Genomic DNA, 22,756 nt, shown 5'->3' on the forward strand with positions numbered 1-22,756 from the left:
AAAAATTAAAACCTCAGGCTTGAGGGCGGGGTTATCTGATAAAAAGATCGACCTGTCATATAACTATGCAACAAGGGGTAGTACAGGAATATTCACCTGTTGTCCATCGACTACGCCTTTCGGCCTGATCTTAGGCCCTGACTCACCCTCCGTGGACGAACCTTGTGGAGGAACCCTTAGGTTTTCGGGGCATTGGATATATATATATATATATAATCCATATGATAAGCACTTTTGATACAGATGAAATAATAAATTGAATCCATCTAAAAAAAATTATTTTTTTTAGCATCAATAGAGTTAAAATATTAAAAAGTGAAAGAAGGGAAATGAGGCGATTCCTATTTTTACTATCAAGCAATTACTATTCTAATTATTAATAATAATTTCTTAGGATCTAAAAATATAACTCCAATTGAATACTATAATCAAATCTCATCAATCTAAAAAAATTATAAAGGCTTCTATTAATTTTTTTACGTTAACAATGAAATGATATTACGAATAATTGTTTTTACATAATGCTAATATACCTCATCTATATACTACTTAAATTTAAATTTAGAATATTTTAATATAGTGTATTCTATTTTTAAGAAAATAGATGAGGCGATTTATGATTTCTAATTATTTTACTATTTTACTTTTTTCATCGTAAAATATAATGGACATCTATCATTTAATGGTAGTTACGGATAAAATATAATTGATAAAATCATTTTATATTTCAACAAGCAAGACATCATAGAAATGTCATAATCAATATCAATAATAATAGAAAAAATAATTTATCTTTTTAATAAATTAATTTTACATTTTTATTAAATAAATCCTCTAGCAAATAAATTAAGATTTTTTTATATTTAGTCGTAGTTTATATCTCTATCTATCACTAAATTAATAAATAATTGATACATATTTATTAATTTTAAATAATTAATATTTATAAATTATTTAATATCAAAATATAAAATACTGCTACGTAAATATAATTTTTCTACTTAATATAGTATACATAAACCAGATCCGATAAGAATTTTTCGAGCTGGGCTAACACATTGGAGTTGAATGTAAGTTGGTGCGTAGGATAATATAATAACGTGCACACAAAGGACGCAAAGACAGTTTATAAGCCAACCTCTCACAGCCACCCCAACCTATCAAAGTAACACCTTCTTGCACAAGAGAAAACCACATGTCCCTTCTCTCCATTTCTTCCTCAACTATATATTCTTCACCTTTACAATTAAGTAACTAACATAACTCTCTTCTCTTTTATAAATAATTTATACAAAATTCAACACCTACCCATCTAACAAAACTCATTGGAAACCATTTACAATCCATGTCAATAATTTTCCTAATCTTCTTCTTAATTACTTGTCATTTTGTACGCTCTGAATCCATTTCTAGAGCTGAGTTTCCTGAAGGTTTTATCTTTGGAACTGCCTCTTCTGCTTATCAGGTACTGTTTTGTTTTGCTTTTCGGTTTTATGTTTTGGACAAAAACTTTTATGTACAAGAGATGTTGTTGTAGTTTGAAGGAGCTGTAAATGAAGGAAATAAAGGAGTTAGCATTTGGGACACTTTTACAAGGCAACCTGGTAAGAGTTTTTCCTCTTCTAATGATTAATTATTACTACTGGTTTGAATTCCAGACCTTACAGTATTAGGAAAAATTCTAGCACCATTAAGCTAAAGCTTACTGGTGGTAAGAGTTGGATTTTGAGATGGAGACTTTTCTGTTATTTTTTATATAAACAAAAAATAAAAGAAGAAAATGTCTGATATGAAAGAACTTGTTAATGTGTTTGGACAGGGAGAATACTGGACTTTAGTAATGCAGATACAACAGTTGACCAATATCATAGGTTTAAGGTAAGAATTACAGACTTTTATTGTTGATGAGTTCAACACTTTCCTTTCATTTTCTTTCTTCCATTTTTATTCTTTTCCCAAGAAGAATGAAACTTCTTAATGTAGATATTCTTTAGTCATCGGTTTGTAATATACAGAAATAGATGAGAAATGGTAGGCTTTTCATTCCTTTCTCTTCAAGGTCTATATCAGAGGACAATGACATCAAAATTTATGGAGTATAGACCTCTATGCTTTAATTATTCAGAACTTCCCTTTTCTTTGTTATTTCTATTCATTTAATTTGCCTACCCAAGTATTCCTCATTAGAAAAAGTTCAATACTGAGTCTTGGAAATTAATTTTTGTTTTACTTAAAAAATATATTTATCATCGAAGCTTATAATTATTCTAGTCTTTTTATCTTAGGCAATATTTGATTATAAAAAAAAAAAAAAAAAAAGAACCAGGATACCCACTTATTAAGTTCTTAAAATAGTTCCTAGGTTCTCTAGTTGCTCTCTAGTCTTTTTTATATTGCCTAGTTGCTCTCTATCTCCTGGGTTATTTCCCACGTTTTGTACCAAAAAAAGTGTTTGTTACAAATGTATTCATTAAAGAAAAGTGGGGGAAAAATTATATTAATACATGGCAGACATTTGGGAAAGAATCGAATTGGATAAGAATCAATGATAAATTATCACTTATGTTGGTATTTTGTTTAGTAAGAGATGTTGAGATGAGGATGGTGTGTCTCCTACTTCATATAAAAGTATCAAAAACGTACGTAAATGGAATTAGAAAAAAAAAATACAAAAGAAGACAATTAATTAGCGTATGAAGTCAAAGAACATTATTAACCTATCCAAAACAGTTGCTTTGGTTTTTCTTTTTTATTTTAAATTTTTAGTTTACTACTAATAACTGAGCTGCAAATGAATTTTAAAAAAATAAATAAATCTTTACAGGATGATATAGATTTGATGAAGGATTTGGGAATGGATGCCTATAGATTCTCAATATCTTGGCCAAGAATATTTCCAAGTAAGCTAACAATAAATCATGTCCTGAAAAATTCTTTTGCTTCACATTTTTCTTAGTCATCAGATTATAGCAAACTGTATCAGAATTTATCCTTGACAGATGGAACAGGGGAACCCAATTCAGAAGGAATAGAATACTACAACAGCCTCATAGATGCCTTATTGGAAAAAGGTTGAAGAACTCTTTTTTTTTTTTTCTAATTTCATATTGAGTTGAAGAATAGTAAAATTGACAATCTGAAGCTATAAACTTTTCTTTTCAAAGGAATTCAGCCTTTCGTAACTCTCTATCATTGGGACCTTCCCCAAATGCTTGAAGATAAATATGAAGGATGGTTGAGCAAGCAAGTAGTGTAAGTATATCGCAATTGTTAGTATGACTTCTATTTTCTGTTAATTTTTTTTTAAGTTAATTGGTCTTTGGTTAGACAATTGGAAGTTTTACAAAATGGCAATAAATAATTATATACTTGCAGAAAGGACTTCGAACATTATGCTTTCACCTGCTTCCAAGCTTTTGGAGATAGGGTTAAACACTGGATTACTTTCAATGAACCTCATGGTTTTTCCATCCAAGGTTATGATACAGGGATCCAAGCTCCGGGAAGGTGTTCTGTTCTTGGTCATCTTCTTTGTAAAACAGGAAATTCATCAGTTGAGCCTTATGTTGTAGCTCATAACATCCTCTTGTCACATGCTGCTGCTTATCGCTCTTATCAGTTAAATTTCAAGGTATTCCAGAGCAAGAATATTGGGCTTTTTCTTAATTTAGGGTTTTGAAAAAACATAATTCTCACTTTAGGGAACAACCAGACTTAGGGTGATTTAGAATAGTCAAAGGAATTTAGAAAGAAAAGAAGAGTGTCTGCCTCAACATTCCGCCTCATGTTGAGGCTGACAAATGTTTTCTCAGCTTGTCCGCCCCAAGACTGGCGGGCAGGGCTGTGAATGTGATTCTTTTAAAAAAAAATAAACTGACATTTTCATTGTTGAAGTAATGAAATTAGCTGAATAACCTTTAAACACCGAATATTAATTCCTAAAAAATTCGTTCCAAAAAATCTATAAATTATTTAATTTTTTTTTTTTTTAAATCAAGCATCTATCCACCGGATGATATAGACATAAGCTGTCAGCCGATCGCCCGTCCAACTGGTGTCCAGCTTCAATACTCCAGTCCAACTAGTGGAGAGCCACAGCAAAAAAAAAAAAAAAAACTCTAAATAGGGATTTTTTAATATTACCCTAAAAAGAAATTCTATAAAAAATTTCACCCTAAAATGATAAATATTTTCTTTCAAAATCTTAACTAGAGAAAAACCCCAAGAACATAGCTGCAAGAAATATTGGAATATAAAACGGATTCCGGATTGTTCCTTCTTGCAGGCAAAACAAGGAGGTCAGATTGGAATAGCATTAGATTCCAAGTGGTATGAGCCAATATCAGATGCTGACGAGGACAAAGATGCGGCGCATAGAGCAATGGACTTCACAATCGGATGGTAAATATATTAATCAGAAGGAATCAAATTCCAGATACACAAAAGTCATGAACATGTTTTTAACAGAACAAATGATGAAACAGGTTCCTGGATCCACTTTTCTTCGGCAAGTATCCTCCTTCGATGAAAAAGCTCGTGGGTGAAAGATTACCTGAGATTACTCCAAAGATCTCCGAATTCCTAATGGGATGCTTGGATTTTATTGGCATTAATCATTACACAACATTGTTTGCTCGAAATGACAGGACCCAAATTCGGAAACTAATATTGCAGGATGCTTCATCTGATAGTGCCGTAATTACCACGCGTAAGATACTTGAACGCAATCTTTAATATCTTAAACAAACAAAGAAAAAAGAATTTCAAAATCAAAATAAACAATCAACTGATAAACTCTTGTACCTTTCTTCTTAATAATAGCTCATCGACACGGGGTAGCCATCGGAGAACGAGTATGTTCCAGCCACTTACAAGGCCCTAGGATTTTGTTATTGATTTCAAATTAAAGTCACCTCACAAAGTGCTTCCTCCTCCAGGCAGCTTCACGTTGGCTACGCATTGTCCCCTGGGGCATCCGTAAGTTGGTCAATTATGTGAAAGATAAGTATGGGAACCCACCAGTGATTATAACAGAAAACGGTAAGTAGTTTCTTCTGGTTCTTGCAGTTGCAGAGCACAGTTTTGATATCACAAATTCATGAATCAAATTGGCAAATTTCAGGAATGGACGATCCAAATACGCCATTTACATCTTTAAACAAGGCATTACAGGATCATAAACGGATAGAGTACCACAGGGACTATCTGTCAAACCTGTCTGCAGCTATAAGGTAATGGCAATAGCTCTCTGCAGAATTGCATTCTCTTTGAGGCATTTAAGCTATCTAACGGGAAATTGAATCGATTGATGCAGGCAGGATAAGTGCGATATTCGAGGGTATTTCGTTTGGTCTGTGCTAGACAACTGGGAATGGAACTCAGGATATACTGTCCGATTTGGACTATATTATGTGGATTACAAAAATAATCTTACAAGAATACCAAAAGCTTCTGTTCAATGGTTCAAAAGTATACTCAGATTAAACAGTGATATATAAAGCCTGCATTGAAATGTATTTTGTTACAAAATCACATATCAGGCACATGATGTACCATTGAAAAAGAAAATGTTAAGAAGCAAAAACAAGACAAATATTAATTTACAAGAATTGGAGATTTTTAGAACAAAATCAAAGAAGGAATAAGAGAACAAACCATGGGTTAACGAAATATGGGGCCAAAGGTTGGGATTTTCAATGGAGGTGTTGGGTTTGCTTGACACCTCATACCTGAATTTTGCTTCTTCTTTTTTTCTTTTCCTTTTCCTTTCCAGGGAATAATGATATGTTTTAGTAATTTAAAAAATAATAATAAATTGAACTCCAGAATTAGTCCAAGTGATTAAAGCAGCCTGTTGCTCGCCTTAATAACCTCAATATATCTGTAAGAATGTCTAGATAGGAACTATTAAAGGAAGAACAATTCAATGTTAAGCCTAAACTGCAGTAGGATAATCATTTACATAAAAAGAAAGCACCTTAAAGAATCTGGTTAACTGAGATATGAAACCCTTACATTTCATCAAATGTAAAATTCCATTAACGTGATTTAAAAGCATAAATGCCATATTCCATCTGATATTCGTAAATATATAAAACTATTTAAGAAATACAAGTTAAATGTCCACTCATATTCAAAAATTAAAAGAAAAAAAAAAGAAAGAAAGGAAAACCAAAGGCAGATTTGAGAGGGAGACTTATAAATTTGGCAACAGTTGAAACATATGTTATTAGACATCCAAAGAAATTGTGAAAAGATTTACTAGTTGCAGGTTTTTCCTTCTATTTTCAGACTTCAAGGCTACAAGCCTAAGTTTTTTGGACATCAGTCTGTTAGCTATGAGTGGCAGACATTGATTCTAAACTGTAGCTAACAAGAAGACCTATGCTTTTTATTACAGGATGCTGTAGCCTGTCCTGAATGGATTGACCATTTTAATATATTTTTTAAGAAATTGTTAGAAGAAGAAGAAGAAGTCAAATCCATGATTTTCTAGCGTCCGGAAGCCAGTGAAATGATTTTCTGGTGTCAAAACATGAACTTTAGAAGTTCTTGAAGCAACTTACTATGTACAAACTGTACAATTATAATCCTTTTCACGTAACCAAAATCCAAAAAACCAAAATAAATTATCAATTCAGTGTATATTATATATATAAATCTCAATTGTGTATTATTATATTTATAAATCTAAAGACTAAAATAAATTCAATTTGGTACAATTTTAAAGTAAAAAGAAAAATCAAATTTAACTAAATTTATCGAAGTAAACAGATTTTCATAATACTCGGGGTAACATTGGCCGTCAAGACTAGCTACTAGCACTACAAACATCCAGTTAGGCTAATATTAGCATCCCCAACTTCCTCTCTCACTTGAGAGTACGCAGTATACCTAACACAAACCTCATTAGATCTTATGGAATTCCTCTTGCAGATGGATTCACTACAAGGAAATTCATGGCCTGAACCTTCTACAGTATCAAACCAGATTTCACCATACATTAACAAGGCAAATAATATGAGATCACCACTAGCATAACATTTCAGAAAAACAAATAACATAGACAAAACACTTGGTAGTAAACATCTCAAATGGAAACAGTCTAGGATGTCAATAATCGAAGTTCCAAACAAAAAGGAAGCAGCAGGGACCATGCGATGCTTCAGAATTTCACTAACCTTCTCAGTGAACAAGATAATGCGTGGTAGTGCAATAGAATCACAACAAAAGCAACCAGAAAGGTTGTTCCCACTAAAAGTCCATGTTGTCAAAGCGGGCCATTGAAGGTTAAATCTGAAGCCAAGAGAAAACATATGCTTCTAATTTAAGAAGCACATCCAAAGATGTGAACTAAGAATAAAATTGAAAAACAAAAATCAGTTTCAATCACTTTGATACTAGCATTTATGTGGTGCATACAAGGTATCCGATGCCATAGCCATTGGCCAGCTTTGCAGATTATAAATGAAGTAGGCAGAAAAAACTGATGCTGAATCATTTAAACAAAGACAGACAGTAATTACTGACTATTTTAATGCTATAAAAAATAACTATCCATTGGTAAAGAAGATGAGCAACTATAATATAACTATAAACTTCAGTATATACATTATAGTAGAAACCCAAACAGGAATTTAAGTCTTAAAAAGTCTGTATTCTCGGCAAATTCACGGATCGGCTTCCGACAAAGAAACTCTAACCTCTCTTTAGCACCACCACCATGATGACCATCACAGCCAAAGCCATGAAAGAAGCTGCCATGGTCTTATCAATGAAGGATGGTCGGGCATTCGCATCAGCAGCTGCAGAAATGTTATCCGCAGGTGAATACCCAAAGATTTGCTGAACAAATGTAGAGACATTGTTCACCATTTCAGCCACAGTATGCTTGATACTCTCCAATATATCCATAGGACCATTTTCAACCTTTTCGGCTTGGCTCGCATCATCAGATGATACACTGGACATCCCTGGAGAGCCCAGGTCCTGGAACTCAGTATCTGCAAGGGTTATTTTTTATTAAATTGAGCTGAGTCGGGGTCCAGCCATCACCAAAATGGTTAGAACAACTACAAAATTTGACTGGTCGAAACTTAACACTTATAAGGGCTCAACTCTAACAAAGATAAAAAAAAAAAAAAAAAAAACAAAGTACGAGGTGCATGTAATAGCTATTCTTACTGGTGTTTTGAGACAGAAGGTATTCCTGAAGAGCTCCATTTTTTAAAACAGCATCCCAGACATTTGGGTCTGTGGCAATAGAAGCAACAATAGTCTGTGTATGAACACAGATCAGTAATTTTATATGAATATCTTGAGCAATCTAAACGCTCAATCAGATATGAATATGATAACCTGTGCCTGAGGACTCCGATTGAGCAATGTAAATGCCTTAATAGCATGTGTTGGTGCAGAAGATGCTCTTGCATCACTTATGATGCAGCTTTTAGTCTCTAAACCAGGGGATGACAGATACACTCTGCTAATCACAAGGTTATAAATAATTAAAAGAAAATTCTGGGAAAAAAAGAATCAATAAATATTTTTTTGATTATATATAAACCAAAAGGAATTACTTCTCTAAAGCATCTTTAACTTCACTAGTAGCAGCTTTGGCTTCTTCAAGACTAGGTGGACCACCAAACACGAGGCGTGGCAACGGTTCAATCAATTGTAGTTCCTCTGATTCTTCAAATCCGGCTATTTCCCAATCATCGCTAACCTCAAAGGCTGGCCCTTGAAATCCCTCTTTTTGCACCTTATTCTGCTGTGCCGATGATGATGATATTATCGCCGATACGGGGCGTTTCGCGTTTCTCACCGATTGTTCAGCTGGACTCGAGACGGAGGAAAGTCCTCCTCTGATTCCACTGTTAACCGCGGCTATACCCGCCACTTTCCCAGCGGCTCTCATGGCTGCTCCTCCTCCCATAGCGGTTGTCAAAAAAACCTAGCCAAATCTTTGGTGTTTGTTTGTTATTATCAGGCGAAACTTACCGATTTAAATGGATCGCGAGTTTCGGTTTCTGATAGAAGTTTCGTATTTATTACAAAGAAAAAATCGAGATTGATTTTTAATTATTATTCTGGTGTTTATTTATTGTTAAAATGATGGATATAGATAAGGGATAATTATTTAGGATATAGATACGGCGAGGGATTGCGTCGTATGCGAGAATGTAACTGGACAATTATACAGTTTTATCCAAATTTTTACCCGGTAGTAAATTAATTATGATCTAATAAGTGAATAATTATACTTTCCGTTCTCAAGAAAAATAGAAATTTAACTTTCCAAAAATAATAATTGAATAATTCTATGAAAGTAATGTTTAGAAATTTATTAAATAACTAATTTTATATAAATATAAAAGTATTTAAATTTTGTACCCTATAAAGTTACTAATTAAAATAGAAAAGTACTAAAATTAATATTAAAAATACACAAACGGTTAAAACATATGAAACCTTTATTGAATATATAGAAATTATTAAAAATAATCATTTTTTATAAATAGCAATCCGTTTTGCGATTAAATAAATTCAATATTTTTTATTTTTCATAAACTTTTTTAATATTATAAATTAATTATATTTTTATAATATTATATAAGCTTTAATAAGTAATAAGTCTCTTAAAAGATTATTTTAATTTATAAAAATATAGAAAAATATTTGTCATTTTTTTAAGTTAGTAAATAATTTTATGACTATAAAAAATCTTTTTTTTTAATTTATAATTTTTTGTAAATTATTGATTTTTAAAAAATAATATCACTTTTCCATAAATAATAATAGAACTTATGAAAAATATTTTAATTTATAAAAAGTTCTTATTTTCCATAATATAGCAATTTAATTCACTATTACGAAAATTTTATTAGTTTTTATAAATTTACTATTTTTTTTGTAAGTTTTTAACTTACAATAATCTGGTGAAAATAAATTTAAGAAAAATTTAACCGGTTACTAATCACTTTTGGATATATTTTAATGAATAAGATTCAATTAATTTATAAATTAATTATTTTAAAAATTAGTAAAATCATTATCTATTAACATAGTAATATAGAAGTTACCTTATATCGATATTATTATAATACAATAAAAATTTATATTTATACCATAGTTTAAGTGATAAAAGCGTTTGCTTTGGAGAATGAGAAGTTTCAAATACAAGTCTTTTCCTTCACACTAGTAAGATTTTGCCTTTATATTCATTATAAGGAAATAACTATCTATATTGCATAGTGCATAGCATGTTGCTTATCTAATAAATAAAAAATAATATTAATAAAATTTAAAAAATATAAATTTGATAAAAAAATAAAAATATGAGTATTTTTTTAGTACAATTATAATAAAAATTTAAACCTTTCAATACATAAAAATTGGTAAAATAGACATTAACAATTGCTATTGTTTAATACAATTAAAAATCAAAGCTCACATATTAAGAATATAACGGCGGCTCCATCATGTATTATGTTTGTCAAAGCATAGTGAAATATAATATAATCAAATAACTAACTGAATTAAATAAATAATAAAATGTAATATATTTATCATTTTATTATTATGTTTAGTTATAAAATAATTACATATATAATATAATTATAATTTTTATTTTAATATTTAATTTATTTATAATAATTGGTGTATAAAAATATTAAAGTAAATTATTTAAAAGTAATATTAAAATTACTTATTAAAGATAGATGGTTTTCGGAATTCAATCGTTGGTCGTTGAGTCCGATCATCGGTCAATGAAATTCAGCGTGTTAAACATTATATTAATTTAAAAATAATTAATTACATAATATATTTATTATTATATTACATTAAAAAATTAATAGTTAAATAAAATAATAAAATATATAATATATCAGTGATTTTATTACATCCTCCAATATATCATACCAAATGTACTCGAAAGATATAATAACAAAGGTCTTCGATAAAAAATTTTTTCCTTATAATTTAAGTAAATTTTAATTAATTAATATTGTTTAAATCATTTTCAGGATGTGAACGTCGTAGGATGTCAGTTCCGAAGTGGATTAAGCATATAATGATGGGGCAATCCTACTTAAAATTAGTAAAAATACTTGATGGTCGTTGTTATTATTTTAATTATATATAAAATTTATTTTGTTGTTAAGATTTAATTTTTTAATATTTTATAATTATTTCTAATATTCTTAAAATAATAATAATATGATATCTTAAAGTATTTTTAAGGATATAATATTTTAAGATCCGATTAATAAAATAAAAAATATTCTAAAAATATTTACTAATCAATTATAATATTATAAAATTAGTACTATAAGTATAATTAATATTATTATTTTCTAGAATTAAACATTATTATATAACTAAACTAATTTATTAGTTAAAATAATAATAAAAAATTAATTTAAAATATTATTTTTAGAAATTATAATCATTATAAAAATAAAAATTAAATTATTAATTAATATAATATTAAAAATATAATTAGATTTTAATCAATTTATTATAAATATTTATAAATTATATTTAAATTTAGATCTGATGCAATAAAATTTTGAATGTTAAAAATAATAAAAAGTTAAAATTTTAATATTTATATATTATTTAAATAAGATAAGATTAATAAATATAAATAATTTAATCTGATTATATCTAAAATATATATATATCAATAATAATATATATATTGATTTTGTTGTAAAGATAAACTTTTAAATTTATATCCATTGTAAGTATTGAATTTGAATTCTCAAAACACCCGAAAAAGAATCAGAGAATTAAAAACAATGAAAAGCTTAAATTGGTTGCACTAATCACAATATTTGTAATCATCATATATTCATATAACTATTAAAATACGAATTTTAAATATGTGGAGTTCAAAATATATCACTGATATTTTGTTTACTTAGCAAGCATTATCTTCTTATAAAATGAAAAGTTAATTTATTTCATGTACATAATTTATCTTTTTCCATAACCAAATTACAAAACAAACCCTTTAGTTTCTAAATAATCCATTTTCTAGCCTTTGACAATCAACCATGTAAGCAAATCCATAAGCCAAGTTCTTCAATGTAGCCTCATGCAGCTCCAAATCCGACGTGGCAGTCGCATCTGTAGAAAAGAACACTCTAAACCCTCTCACAAACGCATCACGCGCCGTCGTTTCGCAGCACAGATTAGTCATAACACCCGTCACAATAACCTCCTCAACACCCATCTCCAATAACCGTTCATGGAGGCGCGTGTTTGTAAAAGCACTGTACGTATTCTTCTCCACCACCTCGTGATCTTTCCCTAACACTAGCCTTTTAATCTCTGGCACGAGCTGAGATTCAACGGTGCCATCGATAATCAAGTCATTATTCCACCATTCACCCAGCATGCCGTAGTCGGCAGGAGACTTGTGACGGTGGCGCGTGAAGAAGACGGGGATGGAAGCACGGCGGCAGAGGTCAATGGTTTGAAGAAGGTTAGGTAGGATAGGTTTGACCATGGAAGAAAAATAGTTCTGTGCATCAACTACTAAAAGAACTGAAAATTTGGGATCTGGGTCTCTCCTTCTGATCTCATATTTCTTGTATGACGATGGGCATCTGGTTGCCATTGTTGCTACTGCAAGAATCAAGAAACAGGGTTCTTTTATTTTCTTGATTTTTGATTAATTTCCTACAAACCCCCAAATAAAAAAATCAGCATCAATAGACCATTACCATATGAGTTAATTAATTAATAATATAAAGGAGAATTAATTAAATATTGTACCTTGATATATCGGAAGCTAAGGATTCTAAGCGTGAATGCAGACGATAATTGGAGAGCTTGCACTTGCAGGCACCTCTACCAAAGTGATGAATGTTTAGTGCAAGAGGGGTATTTACTACTCTACCCCTAATTGTTGTTTTAGAATACACGCGTCAGAACTTAGTTGACTATCTGAAAAAGACGAAGGAAGCTTCAGGCTGCTTCTTTTTGTTCTAGAGTGTTCTGGGTGTTGTTGGCTATAGACAAAGTTATCGAGTTAAGTAGCTGGTTAGAACCATAAAAGAAAAATAGTGAGAGACAGAGATACAGAACGCTGTCGTATCTGCTGCCGCATTTGCACTCAGGATGGGCAGTTGATCAGGCGATTCTAGCCGAAGAAGAACGCGTTGTGATCATCAGATTCGGCCATGACTGGGACGACACATGCATGCAGGTAAAGTGAACACTCGTGTTAAATTGGTGCACGTATTGTAAGGAAAGCCAAAACAATTATATTATAAATCATTTGTGATTGCAGAATTGTCAAAGAAAGCCAAATTTGGAATAACTCAAAGGTAACACGTATATCTATGATAAGTTACAATGCTTAAAAGGGTTCGTCATTATTGGATTGTATAATCAGAAAATGATGCGATATCATCGTTATTAGCGTGGAAAAATATGAACATGATAAAATCACAGCTAATAATTTGAGAAAATAAAGATAAATAAAGATAAAATACACAATAGAACACATAGATATACGTGTAAAATTCCTAAATAAATTAGGGTAAAAACCACGGGCAATGATAAAAGAATTTTACTATCAGAAAAAAAAAATAGCAGTTATAAACTCTCTATGTATAAAGGAGAAAACATTAAAATTCTCTCTTTATAATAGGAGAAAAATAATTGCTTAACTCTCTAATATTTTTCTCTTATTTTGGGATGCTTTAATAATAAGGTGAGGCCTCTATTATATAGGCTTGGAAAGTACCTCCACATAGCAATGTGGGAGAAAATGCTCCTCAAATATCAACAATCTCCCACTTGAAGATTTGATTGAGGATCAATCAGATCTTCACACCGTTCTTTCTTCCTTGCCTTTCCATGCTGCTTATACTTTTATCAGGCCACTAGAGGATTGACACCAAATAAATTTGTCAGTGTTAATCGCTCTTCGTCAAAAAGCATTAGGTTGTCTTTAGTATGAATTTTCCGCATATCCACGTTGCCCTCTTCCACTTTTCACGAACGAAGTGATCTTGGACTCGTATGTGCTTTGACTTTGAATGAAAAGTTTGGATTCCTTGCGAGATGCAAGGCACTCATCACGAATAGAGGAATATGCTCTTGTTCGTGCCCGAGTTCCTCCATCATCATTTTCAACCATACCGCTTCCTTACTAGCTTGTGTACCGCTACATATTCGCCTTCATTGTTGATGTCGCCACAACCGACCGTAGTTTTGATACCCACTCACCGAAGTGTGAACACATACCCTGTAGTAGATTTGCTTTTATCAAGATCACTGCATAATCCTGAGTGAACATATCCTCCCGATAATAAAGTCTGATCCTCCATAACATAATGCAACATCTGAGGTTCCCTTAACATATCTTAGAATCCTCTTTACAGCATTCCAATGCTCTCTACCAGGATTCGCCATGTACCGACTTACTACTCCCACTGCATGTGCAATGTCTGGTCGTGTATAAATCATCGCGAACATTAAACTCCCCACTACTGATGCATACGGTACTCGAGACATTTTCATCCTTCCTTCTTCATTGCTAGGACTCATACTGGAGGATAATTTGAAACTAACAGGAAGTGGGGTAGAAATTGACTTACAATCTTGCATATTGAAGCGTCGCAAGACCTTCTTCAAATAATTTTTCTGAGAAAGCCAAATCTTCCTATTATTTCTGTCTCGGTGAATTTGCATCCCTAGAATCTTGTTTGCTGGTCCCAAGTCCTTCATTTCAAATTCCCTAGCCAACTGTGCCTTTAGTTCTTCAATATAATCTTTGTTGGGGCCTGCTACCAACATGTCATCTACATACAACAGTAAGATAACAAAATCACTTTTACCAAACCTCTTAAAATATGCACAAAGTGCATTAAGTCCCATTGTATCCAAGGCTCATGATGAAGGAATCAAATCTCTTATACCAACACCTCGGCGCCTGCTTTAAACCGTATAGAGATTTGTTCAATCTACAAACCAAGTTCTGTTTTCCTTTTTCTTCAAAACCTTATGGCTGGAGCATATAAATTTCTTCCTTAAGATCTCCATGGAGAAAAGCTGTTTTCACATCTAGCTGCTCTAGATGTAAGTCAAATGTAGCACACATCGCCAAGACTACTCGAACAGTTGTTAATCGAACCACAGGGAAAAATATTTCGTTGAAGTCAATCCCCTCCTTCTGAGCATATCCTTTCACCACCATTCTTGCACGAAACCGCTCCACTTGATCATCACTATTTCTTTTGATCTTAAAGACCCATTTGTTGCCAATGGCCTTTCTTCCTTGTGGTAGTGGCACAAGCTCCCAAGTCTTGTTCTTATGTAGAGCTTCCATCTCTTCTTGCATTGCCGCCATCCAACGAGATGCATCCGAATCGCTTTCATTGCTTCTTGGAGAGTTGATGGCTCTCCTTCCTCGATTAGAAGAGCGATGCGACATTCACGCCTATATCATAATCTTTATGCCAGGTTGGTGTAAATTTTATACGTTTTTCCTTTCCAAGTTCTGACTCTTCAAACTCAACTGGTTCTTCCTCTTCGTGCTCTGGTGCTACTTCAGAAGAATCTTCTTCTGTAGACTTTCTTTCCACCTGTATAGTTGTAGTCTCCGAATTTTCTTTTGAAGTGCTATCATCTTCTCCCTTCAATTTATCTTCTAGGAAGATTACATCCCTGCCCGATTATAACCTTGTGGGCGTTGGGATCCCACAGCGATACCCTTCACACCATCGTAAGATATCCCAAGAACAAACACTTCCTGGATTTTGGATCCGACTTTGTAGTTTCTTGGATATTATACATCACATACGGGACTTCCAAATATATGGAGGTTTGAATAATCAATCGGCTTCCCGATCCACATCTCCATCGGTGTCTTTTGATCAATTCTCGTAGATGGAGACCGGTTAATCACATAACAAAGTGTGTTAACGCCTCAGAATGCCTTATTTAGGCCCTGCAGTCTCCCAACAATGCTCTAGTTCTTTCTAGCGAGTTCTGTTCATCCGCTCGCCACTCCATTTTGTTGAGGAGTGTATGCCGTAGTGAACTGTCTCTTGATGCCTTCTTGCTTGCAAAAGCTATTAAATTCATGACTGTGTATTCTCCTCCATTATCCCGTCCTTAAACACTTGATCTTATTGCACGAATCAAGTTCAACCCGCGCTTTGTAAGTTTTGAAAATTATAAATACATCTCCCTTGCTCTTGATTGGATACACCCAACATCTCCTTGAGTAATCATCGATGAAGGACATAAAGTACTTAGCTCCTCCTAGTGATGAAACCAGTGCTTGCCATACATCAGAGTGAACTAATTCTAGAACATCCTTGCTTCTAGAATTGGATGTATTAAACTGTAGTCGATGCTGCTTGCTTGTTATGCAATGCTCACAAAAGGATAATGACACCTTTGTGAGACCAGGAAGTAGATTTTTCTCAGCAAGAATCTTCATGCCTTGTTCAGACATATGTCCAAGCTTCTGATGCCACACCATTGCAGATGTCTCGCTTGAACTACTTGAAGCAACAGATGCTTCCGCTTCATGCAGTCTCTCCCAAAACATATACAAATTAGCGTTAATTTTTTCTCCTTTCATAATTACAAGCGCTCTCGGCTAATCTTCATGATTCCTTTCCGAACTTTGATAATGCAATTAAGATCATCCAGCTGTCTCAGAGATAACAAATTCTTCTTCAGACCTTCCACATGTCGCACTCCTTGAATAGTGCGGACTGTACCGTCATGCATCTTCAACCTGATAGTTCCAATGCCTATAATCTTTAAGGCATTATCTTCACAACTATACACAGATCCTCCTAAGATAGGTTCATAATGATGGAATCACTCTCTTCGAGAGGTCATGTGATAAGTTGCTCCCCGAGTCAAGAAGCCATACATCGGCCAAATCTCTTCCTGCTTTCAGTTGATATTGCTGCTTCACAGCATAATACATTTCCATCATCCGAAATGCATGCCACATTCCCTTGAGGATTGGAATTCTTTAAACTCCAACAATCCTTCTTTAGGTGACCTTTCTTACCACAATTGTAGCATTTATAATTCTTCTTACTCTTTGATTTTGATCTACCATGATTGTGACTCCCACTTGGACCACGTTCTGTTGATCTCCCTCTCATCACCATCAAGGCTTCCACTTGTTATGAACTTGCCTGCTTGTCTTCCTTGTTTCTTCGCCGATTTTCTTCTTCAAGAATAGCGGTTGCTATATCATCAAAGACTATAATTTCGGTAACAGCATTATTTGTCAAACTGATGATGAGTTGATCATACGAATCAGGTAGACTTTGGAGTAGAAGTTCTGCACGTTCTTGTGACTCTATTTTATAGCCCAACGATGTGAGTTGAGAAAATAGAGTTTTCAAGACATTAAGATGCTCACACCGGAAGTAGATTCCGACATTCTTAAGGTGTAAAGTTTCCTCTTAAGGAAAATTTTGTTGTGTAATGACTTGGCCTCGTCAGTCTAGTGAAGTGGTCCCAAATCTCCTTTCGTTTTCTTTTCTTCTATACTTTGGACAAGATCCCATCCTGTAAGTGCTAGATGAAAGTTTGCAATAGCATTCCCATCCATCTCGTTCCACTTATTATCATCCTGTGAGTGTTGTGATGCGTTCAGCGATGGCAAGATAATTGTCTTTTCTCAATACAAACCTTTATCTTTAATTTCCACAGTGAGAAATTATTCCCGTTGAACTTTTCAATCTCAAATTTTGCCGCCATTGCTTCTATCACAAACGGTGCGTTTTAGCTTGTAAAATGAACCGCAGTAATGAACACAACTCACTAGGTAAGTTCCCAAGAAAGACCCGGAGGTCATGGCCGGACCTCTTAAATACCAATCTCCTTAGACAGAACCTTCCCTAGATTGTAAGTATTCTTACTATTCCACACAAGCTCTTTTGCACCAAAGAAAACCTCAAACTCCTATGAAAGATCAGGCTGAGCTGCAATCACAGAATTTTAAGGAATTTCTTACCAACCAGGTGCTCTGATACCAATTGTGGAAAAATATGAACCTGATAGAGCAAAATCACAGCTAATAATTTGAAAAAATAAAGATAAAGAAAGACAAAATACACAATAGAACACACAGATATACGTGGAAAATCCCTAAACAAATTAGGGTAAAAACCACGGGCAATGATAGAAGAATTTTACTATAAGAAAAAAAAAATAATAGGAGTTACAAACTCTCTATGTATAAAGGAGAAAACATTAAAATTCTCTCTTTATAATAGGAGAAAAATAATTGCTTAACTCTCTAATATTTTTCTCTTATTTTGGGATGCTTTAATAATAAGGTGAGGCCTCTATTATATAGGCTTGGAAAGTACCTCCACATTGTTAACTTAGCAATGTGGGAGAAAATGCTCCTCAAATATCAACAATTAGAGGATTGTGGGTTTAACTTGAAATCAAGATAAATATTGTTGATTAATAACATAATCAACGAAGTTAAGATTGATTTCTGCTTTTCTTTTTAAATTACAGCGAGGAAGGGAGGATTCAAACTTGGTCTGAATTATGGTTTTCTACTTTTAAATTTACAAATGAGTAAGGGTACTCAGAACTTGAGAACTCACTCAAGTGGAGATACCTATAAGTGCAAATTGGATGTTAGTTTTTGATGTAGTTAAAATAAGGAAAATAAAATAGAATTCTCTATTGGATTAAACGTATTTTATCTCAAGTATAATAAGTAATTTGTATTTGAAATGCTCTGTATATTGCCCTCTATAATGTCGTGTTGCAGGGCGATTTGGTTCTTGAAACAATGGCCCTAAGTTCCTTGGATGTGGGCCTATGATATTTATGATCAAGTTATATACAAGTATCATAGAGGACTTCTTTTCTTTTATCATTTTTCTTTATTTTTTGGGATAATTATTATTTACCCTCCGAATTTTTTCATATTATATTAGTTAACTTTTAATATTTAAAAAATATACTTTTTTATCTTTCTGTTTTGCAATTTTATACTAAAAATTTTCCGTTAAAACTTCGATTAGGAAATCATTAATTAGAATTGGTTTTATACTATTTACTTTCTAATTTTTTTTGTGTAATATACAAATTGTCCCTTATATTTTATTTATTACATTAAAATCCTCTTACATTTTGAAAGTCAATATAAATTAGGATCTAAATTGATAAAAAAAATTTGATCTTCAAATTTCTTATCAAAAAGTTATAATTCTATTGTACTAAAATTAATAATAATAATACTATTTATTTTATTTTAACAATATATATGAATTTTCAATATTATGATTAATATAAGTACTTTTAAGCTATTTAAATTTCACTTAAATTTGATTATGCTAAATATTAGAGTAATTGAAGAACACTAATTAATTATTTTTGTACAAACAATAAAATTGATTTTTGTATAAAAAATTAGATAAGGGAGTTTTATTATAATAAATAAATTATAAGGAACAATTTGTATATTATACAAAAAAATCAAGGGGCGAATAGTATAAAACCAAACCTAGTTAATGGTTATTTAACGGAAATTATGACGGAAGGGGTTTTTAGTATAAAATTACAAAATAGAAGAATAGAAAAATATATTCTTTAAATGTCAAGGTAACTAGTATAAAAATGGACAATACAGGGAGTAAATAGTAATTACCCCTTATTTTTTTTCCTTTTTACTTCTATGCTAAAATTCATTAAACTATCAGTTCGTAATCTTTAGCCTTTTTGTTGGAAAGAAGGAAAATAACTAAGGGAAGAAATGTAGCTTTTTCTTATTTGGAGACGTAGTGAAATAAAAGAGCAAGGAAAATGAATCTTATTTTCTATTTATCTTAAACTTTTTATCTTATTTTAGAATGAGAGAAAAGAAAATTAGTAAGAAGTTTGGGTTCCACTTTGATTTTCTACAATCCAAACAATTGGATGGAAAATAGAAAGGTGAAATTCAACTTTTATTTTCCACCCTTATTTTGTTTTCTCTCTTTAAGTTCCCATTCACAGGGTAAAGTAGTTTTCTTCTGAATTGCTTAACTAAGATTTCCTGGTCCTGTGTTTGGAGTCTCTGGACCAACAAATTTACACGAACACATGCTGTTTGTCACGACCAAAAACTTTCTGGGGCCAACTGTAGGCCACGAGTATACGCACATGACCTGTTGCATAGGATTAAAGCATGGTTGGTGCTAGTAAGAGTTGTTTCCATCTTTAGGATCAGTCACGCTATGGTGTTTGTAAAAGAAACTTGTTTATATATATTCAAAATTTTAGGCATAATATTGTTAATTCCCTGTTAATTTGTCAATGTGCATAAATTTTGAATATAATGTGCTTTGATAGTATTCTAATCCATAGTGGAAATTTTGTTTTATTCTTAATTGGATGCTAGTTCTTTGATCCTGTATTTTCTTTTCTTTCCTGGATCTTTAGCTCATGATAGATGATTAGGATAGTTCAGAAAGCAGGTAAAATTTTTTAGTTTTCTGCAGCGTGAAAGATGGTCTTATTCTGCTTTTCCGTCTTAGTTCATATGCAAATTAATTTATTTTCGACTCGATGATACAGTGACCGTATGTTTGTAAGTGAGAACTGCATGAGACTCCGTAGCCACCTTCTAATTTGGCTTGAAACAAGATTATATGAAAGTTTCTGGAAGCAAATTGTGCAGAAACCATATATCAAAGTCTTAAGAGTAGTTTCCTTTTGCCCTTTTTAAAGTTTCAAATGTCAATAGATGTTTCATCTGTAAAGGTATACAAACTCATTAGTGGCTATGTCGAGTTCTATACTGTCTATTAAGAAGCTCGGAAGATTTACAAGTTTCGGAATAAGTTTAAAAAAGAAAAAATTAGTTCTGAAGATATAGAGCATCCTTTTCGAACAAACTAATTATCTTTGATGGCATATGTATGAAAGTGAATTAAGAAGTAATTCGGAGAAGGATAATACAGAAAAGAAAATTGATAAGAAGTTATGTGATCTGGGTTTTAGTTGTTCTCTAAGATTAGGAAATAGTCAGTTCCATTACCAAGTTTTTCCTTACTGTTTGGTTTAATTTGTTGCTGATTCTTAGATGGATGAAGTTCTGGCCTCGGTTGCTGAAAAGATAAAGAACTTTGCTGTCATTTACCTTGTGGACATCACAGAAGTTCCTGATTTTAACACAATGTACGAGTTGTATGATCCATCCACAGTCATGTTCTTCTTCAGGAACAAGCACATTATGATTGATCTGGGAACCGGAAACAACAACAAGATCAATTGGGCTCTCAAGGACAAGCAAGAGTTCATCGACATCGTCGAAACTGTCTACCGCGGGGCAAGAAAGGGTCGAGGTCTGGTTGTTGCTCCAAAAGATTACTCCACCAAGTACCGGTACTAGTGATTTGAGCAAGTCGTTGATTTGTAGAACTATTCAGAAACTTGCATTTGAACAATTTACTTGCATATAACTTGTCTTTCTTTGGAAATTTAAGAATTAACGGAATTCTGAATATACTTCATCCAGCCAATTGGATCTTGCAGCTAGTAACATGTTCATAAGTTCAATTGTTTAACCATTTATAATTTCATTATATGCCCTAAAAAATGCTGGCCTTAAAGGGCACTAAATTTTTTATCAACTAAAGATTAGACAGATGAGGTCCAGTTCACAAAAGCACAAGCCCCCTCCTGACCCACAAAGCACTACACAGTCGGACAAAATCTGAAAGTCTTTTATGATCATTAGGATAAGACTAGGGAGAACGAAAGGAAATGAGTCAGTTGCAGTTTCTCAGTTAGCTATGGCAGAAAGTGTGCCAATTACTTTTGTTTTTCACTAGTCCCCTAGTTGTTTTTTGTTTTAAATAGAGTCAGAAATTGCTCCCTTGACCGCTTGAATTACCAAATTGACTAGAGAAGTTACTATTCTAATGGCCCTGTAAACCGTACTTTTCTCCGCCCTTTATACATCAGTTTTGTTAGCAGTTGGCGGGTCAGTGGAATGGAGAGGAAGGAGTGCAGGAATACAGAAAAAAGAGGGAACAACACTGTTCAACGGTCACGTCGATTCCCAGATTCACACGTCAAATTTAAACATAGTTTCATTCCAGAACCCGAAATGGCTCGGAACCGCCGGTTCACGTCCTCCTTTGGACAATCTGGGGTCGGATGGTTTCGGTTTTAATTTTCCTGCTAGTTTAGATTCAGTTTCGATTTTAGTTTCAGTAGCGGTTGGATTTGGGTTTGATTAATTTAAGATTTTCTTGTTAAGAAAAAGAAAACACGCTTTAAAGTTTCAGTTAGCCAATTCCTTATTTCTTTTCATTTCTATATGAACCAGCCTGAACCGCAAGTTTGAATTGCTGGCCGGCTCCAGTTGGACGGCTAGGGGTCCCTTATGTGGTTTATAAACCAGAATCATTGACCAATCTGATTTTAGGTTGACCAAATATACTGGTTTTGGTTGCGTTCTAATTTGAAATGAATCCTCTATTTTAATTATATAGTGATATAATCATTGCAGTTGCATTTGTTAGTTTTTATTCATGAATGATTAAAAATAATAAATAAATTAATACAAATGTAACACTTAATAATATTATATATTAATATTATATATAAATAACATGATAGACAGTTAGTCTAAAAAAATTTCTTAATTTAAATAGTATTTAATTCAGACGGTTGTGTATTTACAGAATATATAATATCCTTCCATTTAATTAATATAAACTTTTTTGGTAAATTTTAAGATGTC

The 22,756-nt window shown here is 32.5% G+C and overlaps 4 protein-coding genes and 1 long non-coding RNA gene across 7 annotated transcripts; 2 read left to right on the top strand and 3 right to left on the bottom strand.

Moving 5' to 3' along the window:
• Positions 1-1,120: 1,120 nt before the first annotated feature.
• On the top strand, positions 1,121-5,498 carry LOC8268541 (putative beta-glucosidase 41). Of its 2 annotated transcripts, XM_048379132.1 has the most exons (13): positions 1,122-1,465; positions 1,538-1,604; positions 1,820-1,878; positions 2,825-2,900; positions 3,000-3,071; positions 3,165-3,252; positions 3,376-3,631; positions 4,286-4,401; positions 4,485-4,708; positions 4,822-4,853; positions 4,938-5,040; positions 5,123-5,231; positions 5,315-5,498. In XM_048379132.1, the coding sequence occupies exons 1-13, from the start codon at positions 1,346-1,348 to the stop codon at positions 5,496-5,498; spliced, it is 1,506 nt and encodes a 501-aa protein (XP_048235089.1). In that variant the 5' UTR covers positions 1,122-1,345. The 2 variants fall into 2 exon arrangements, with proteins under 2 accessions (XP_048235090.1, XP_048235089.1); XM_048379133.1 differs by having other exon boundaries at positions 1,121-1,604; positions 2,984-3,071.
• On the bottom strand, positions 4,210-4,944 carry LOC125371093. The gene is made up of 2 exons (XR_007217316.1): positions 4,804-4,944; positions 4,210-4,684 (listed from the first exon to the last, which is right to left on the bottom strand). It is a non-coding gene; the product is annotated as an uncharacterized LOC125371093 (long non-coding RNA).
• A 2,062-nt stretch (positions 5,499-7,560) lies between the features above and the next one.
• Positions 7,561-9,091, bottom strand: LOC8268539. Its single transcript, XM_048379134.1, has 4 exons — positions 8,580-9,091; positions 8,359-8,482; positions 8,185-8,278; positions 7,561-8,003 (listed from the first exon to the last, which is right to left on the bottom strand). Exons 1-4 carry the CDS (start codon positions 8,933-8,935, stop codon positions 7,699-7,701), a joined length of 879 nt encoding a protein of 292 aa, XP_048235091.1. The 5' UTR covers positions 8,936-9,091; the 3' UTR covers positions 7,561-7,698.
• A 2,850-nt stretch (positions 9,092-11,941) lies between these two features.
• LOC8268538 (nicotinamidase 2) lies at positions 11,942-12,628 on the bottom strand. The gene has a single exon (XM_015726443.3). It carries the CDS (start codon positions 12,626-12,628, stop codon positions 12,020-12,022), a length of 609 nt encoding a protein of 202 aa, XP_015581929.1. The 3' UTR covers positions 11,942-12,019.
• A 450-nt stretch (positions 12,629-13,078) lies between these two features.
• LOC8268552 (thioredoxin-like protein YLS8) lies at positions 13,079-21,527 on the top strand. Of its 2 annotated transcripts, XM_025159420.2 has the most exons (3): positions 13,079-13,219; positions 13,304-13,340; positions 21,089-21,527. In XM_025159420.2, exons 1-3 carry the CDS (start codon positions 13,194-13,196, stop codon positions 21,395-21,397), a joined length of 372 nt encoding a protein of 123 aa, XP_025015188.2. In that variant the 5' UTR covers positions 13,079-13,193; the 3' UTR covers positions 21,398-21,527. The 2 variants fall into 2 exon arrangements, with proteins under 2 accessions (XP_025015188.2, XP_048235607.1); XM_048379650.1 differs by lacking the exon at positions 13,304-13,340 and having other exon boundaries at positions 13,091-13,219.
• Positions 21,528-22,756: the final 1,229 nt, after the last annotated feature.

The sequence above is a fragment of the Ricinus communis genome, chromosome 9 (genome assembly GCF_019578655.1).
Source record: "Ricinus communis isolate WT05 ecotype wild-type chromosome 9, ASM1957865v1, whole genome shotgun sequence".
NCBI classification, from domain to species: Eukaryota; Viridiplantae; Streptophyta; class Magnoliopsida; order Malpighiales; family Euphorbiaceae; genus Ricinus; species Ricinus communis.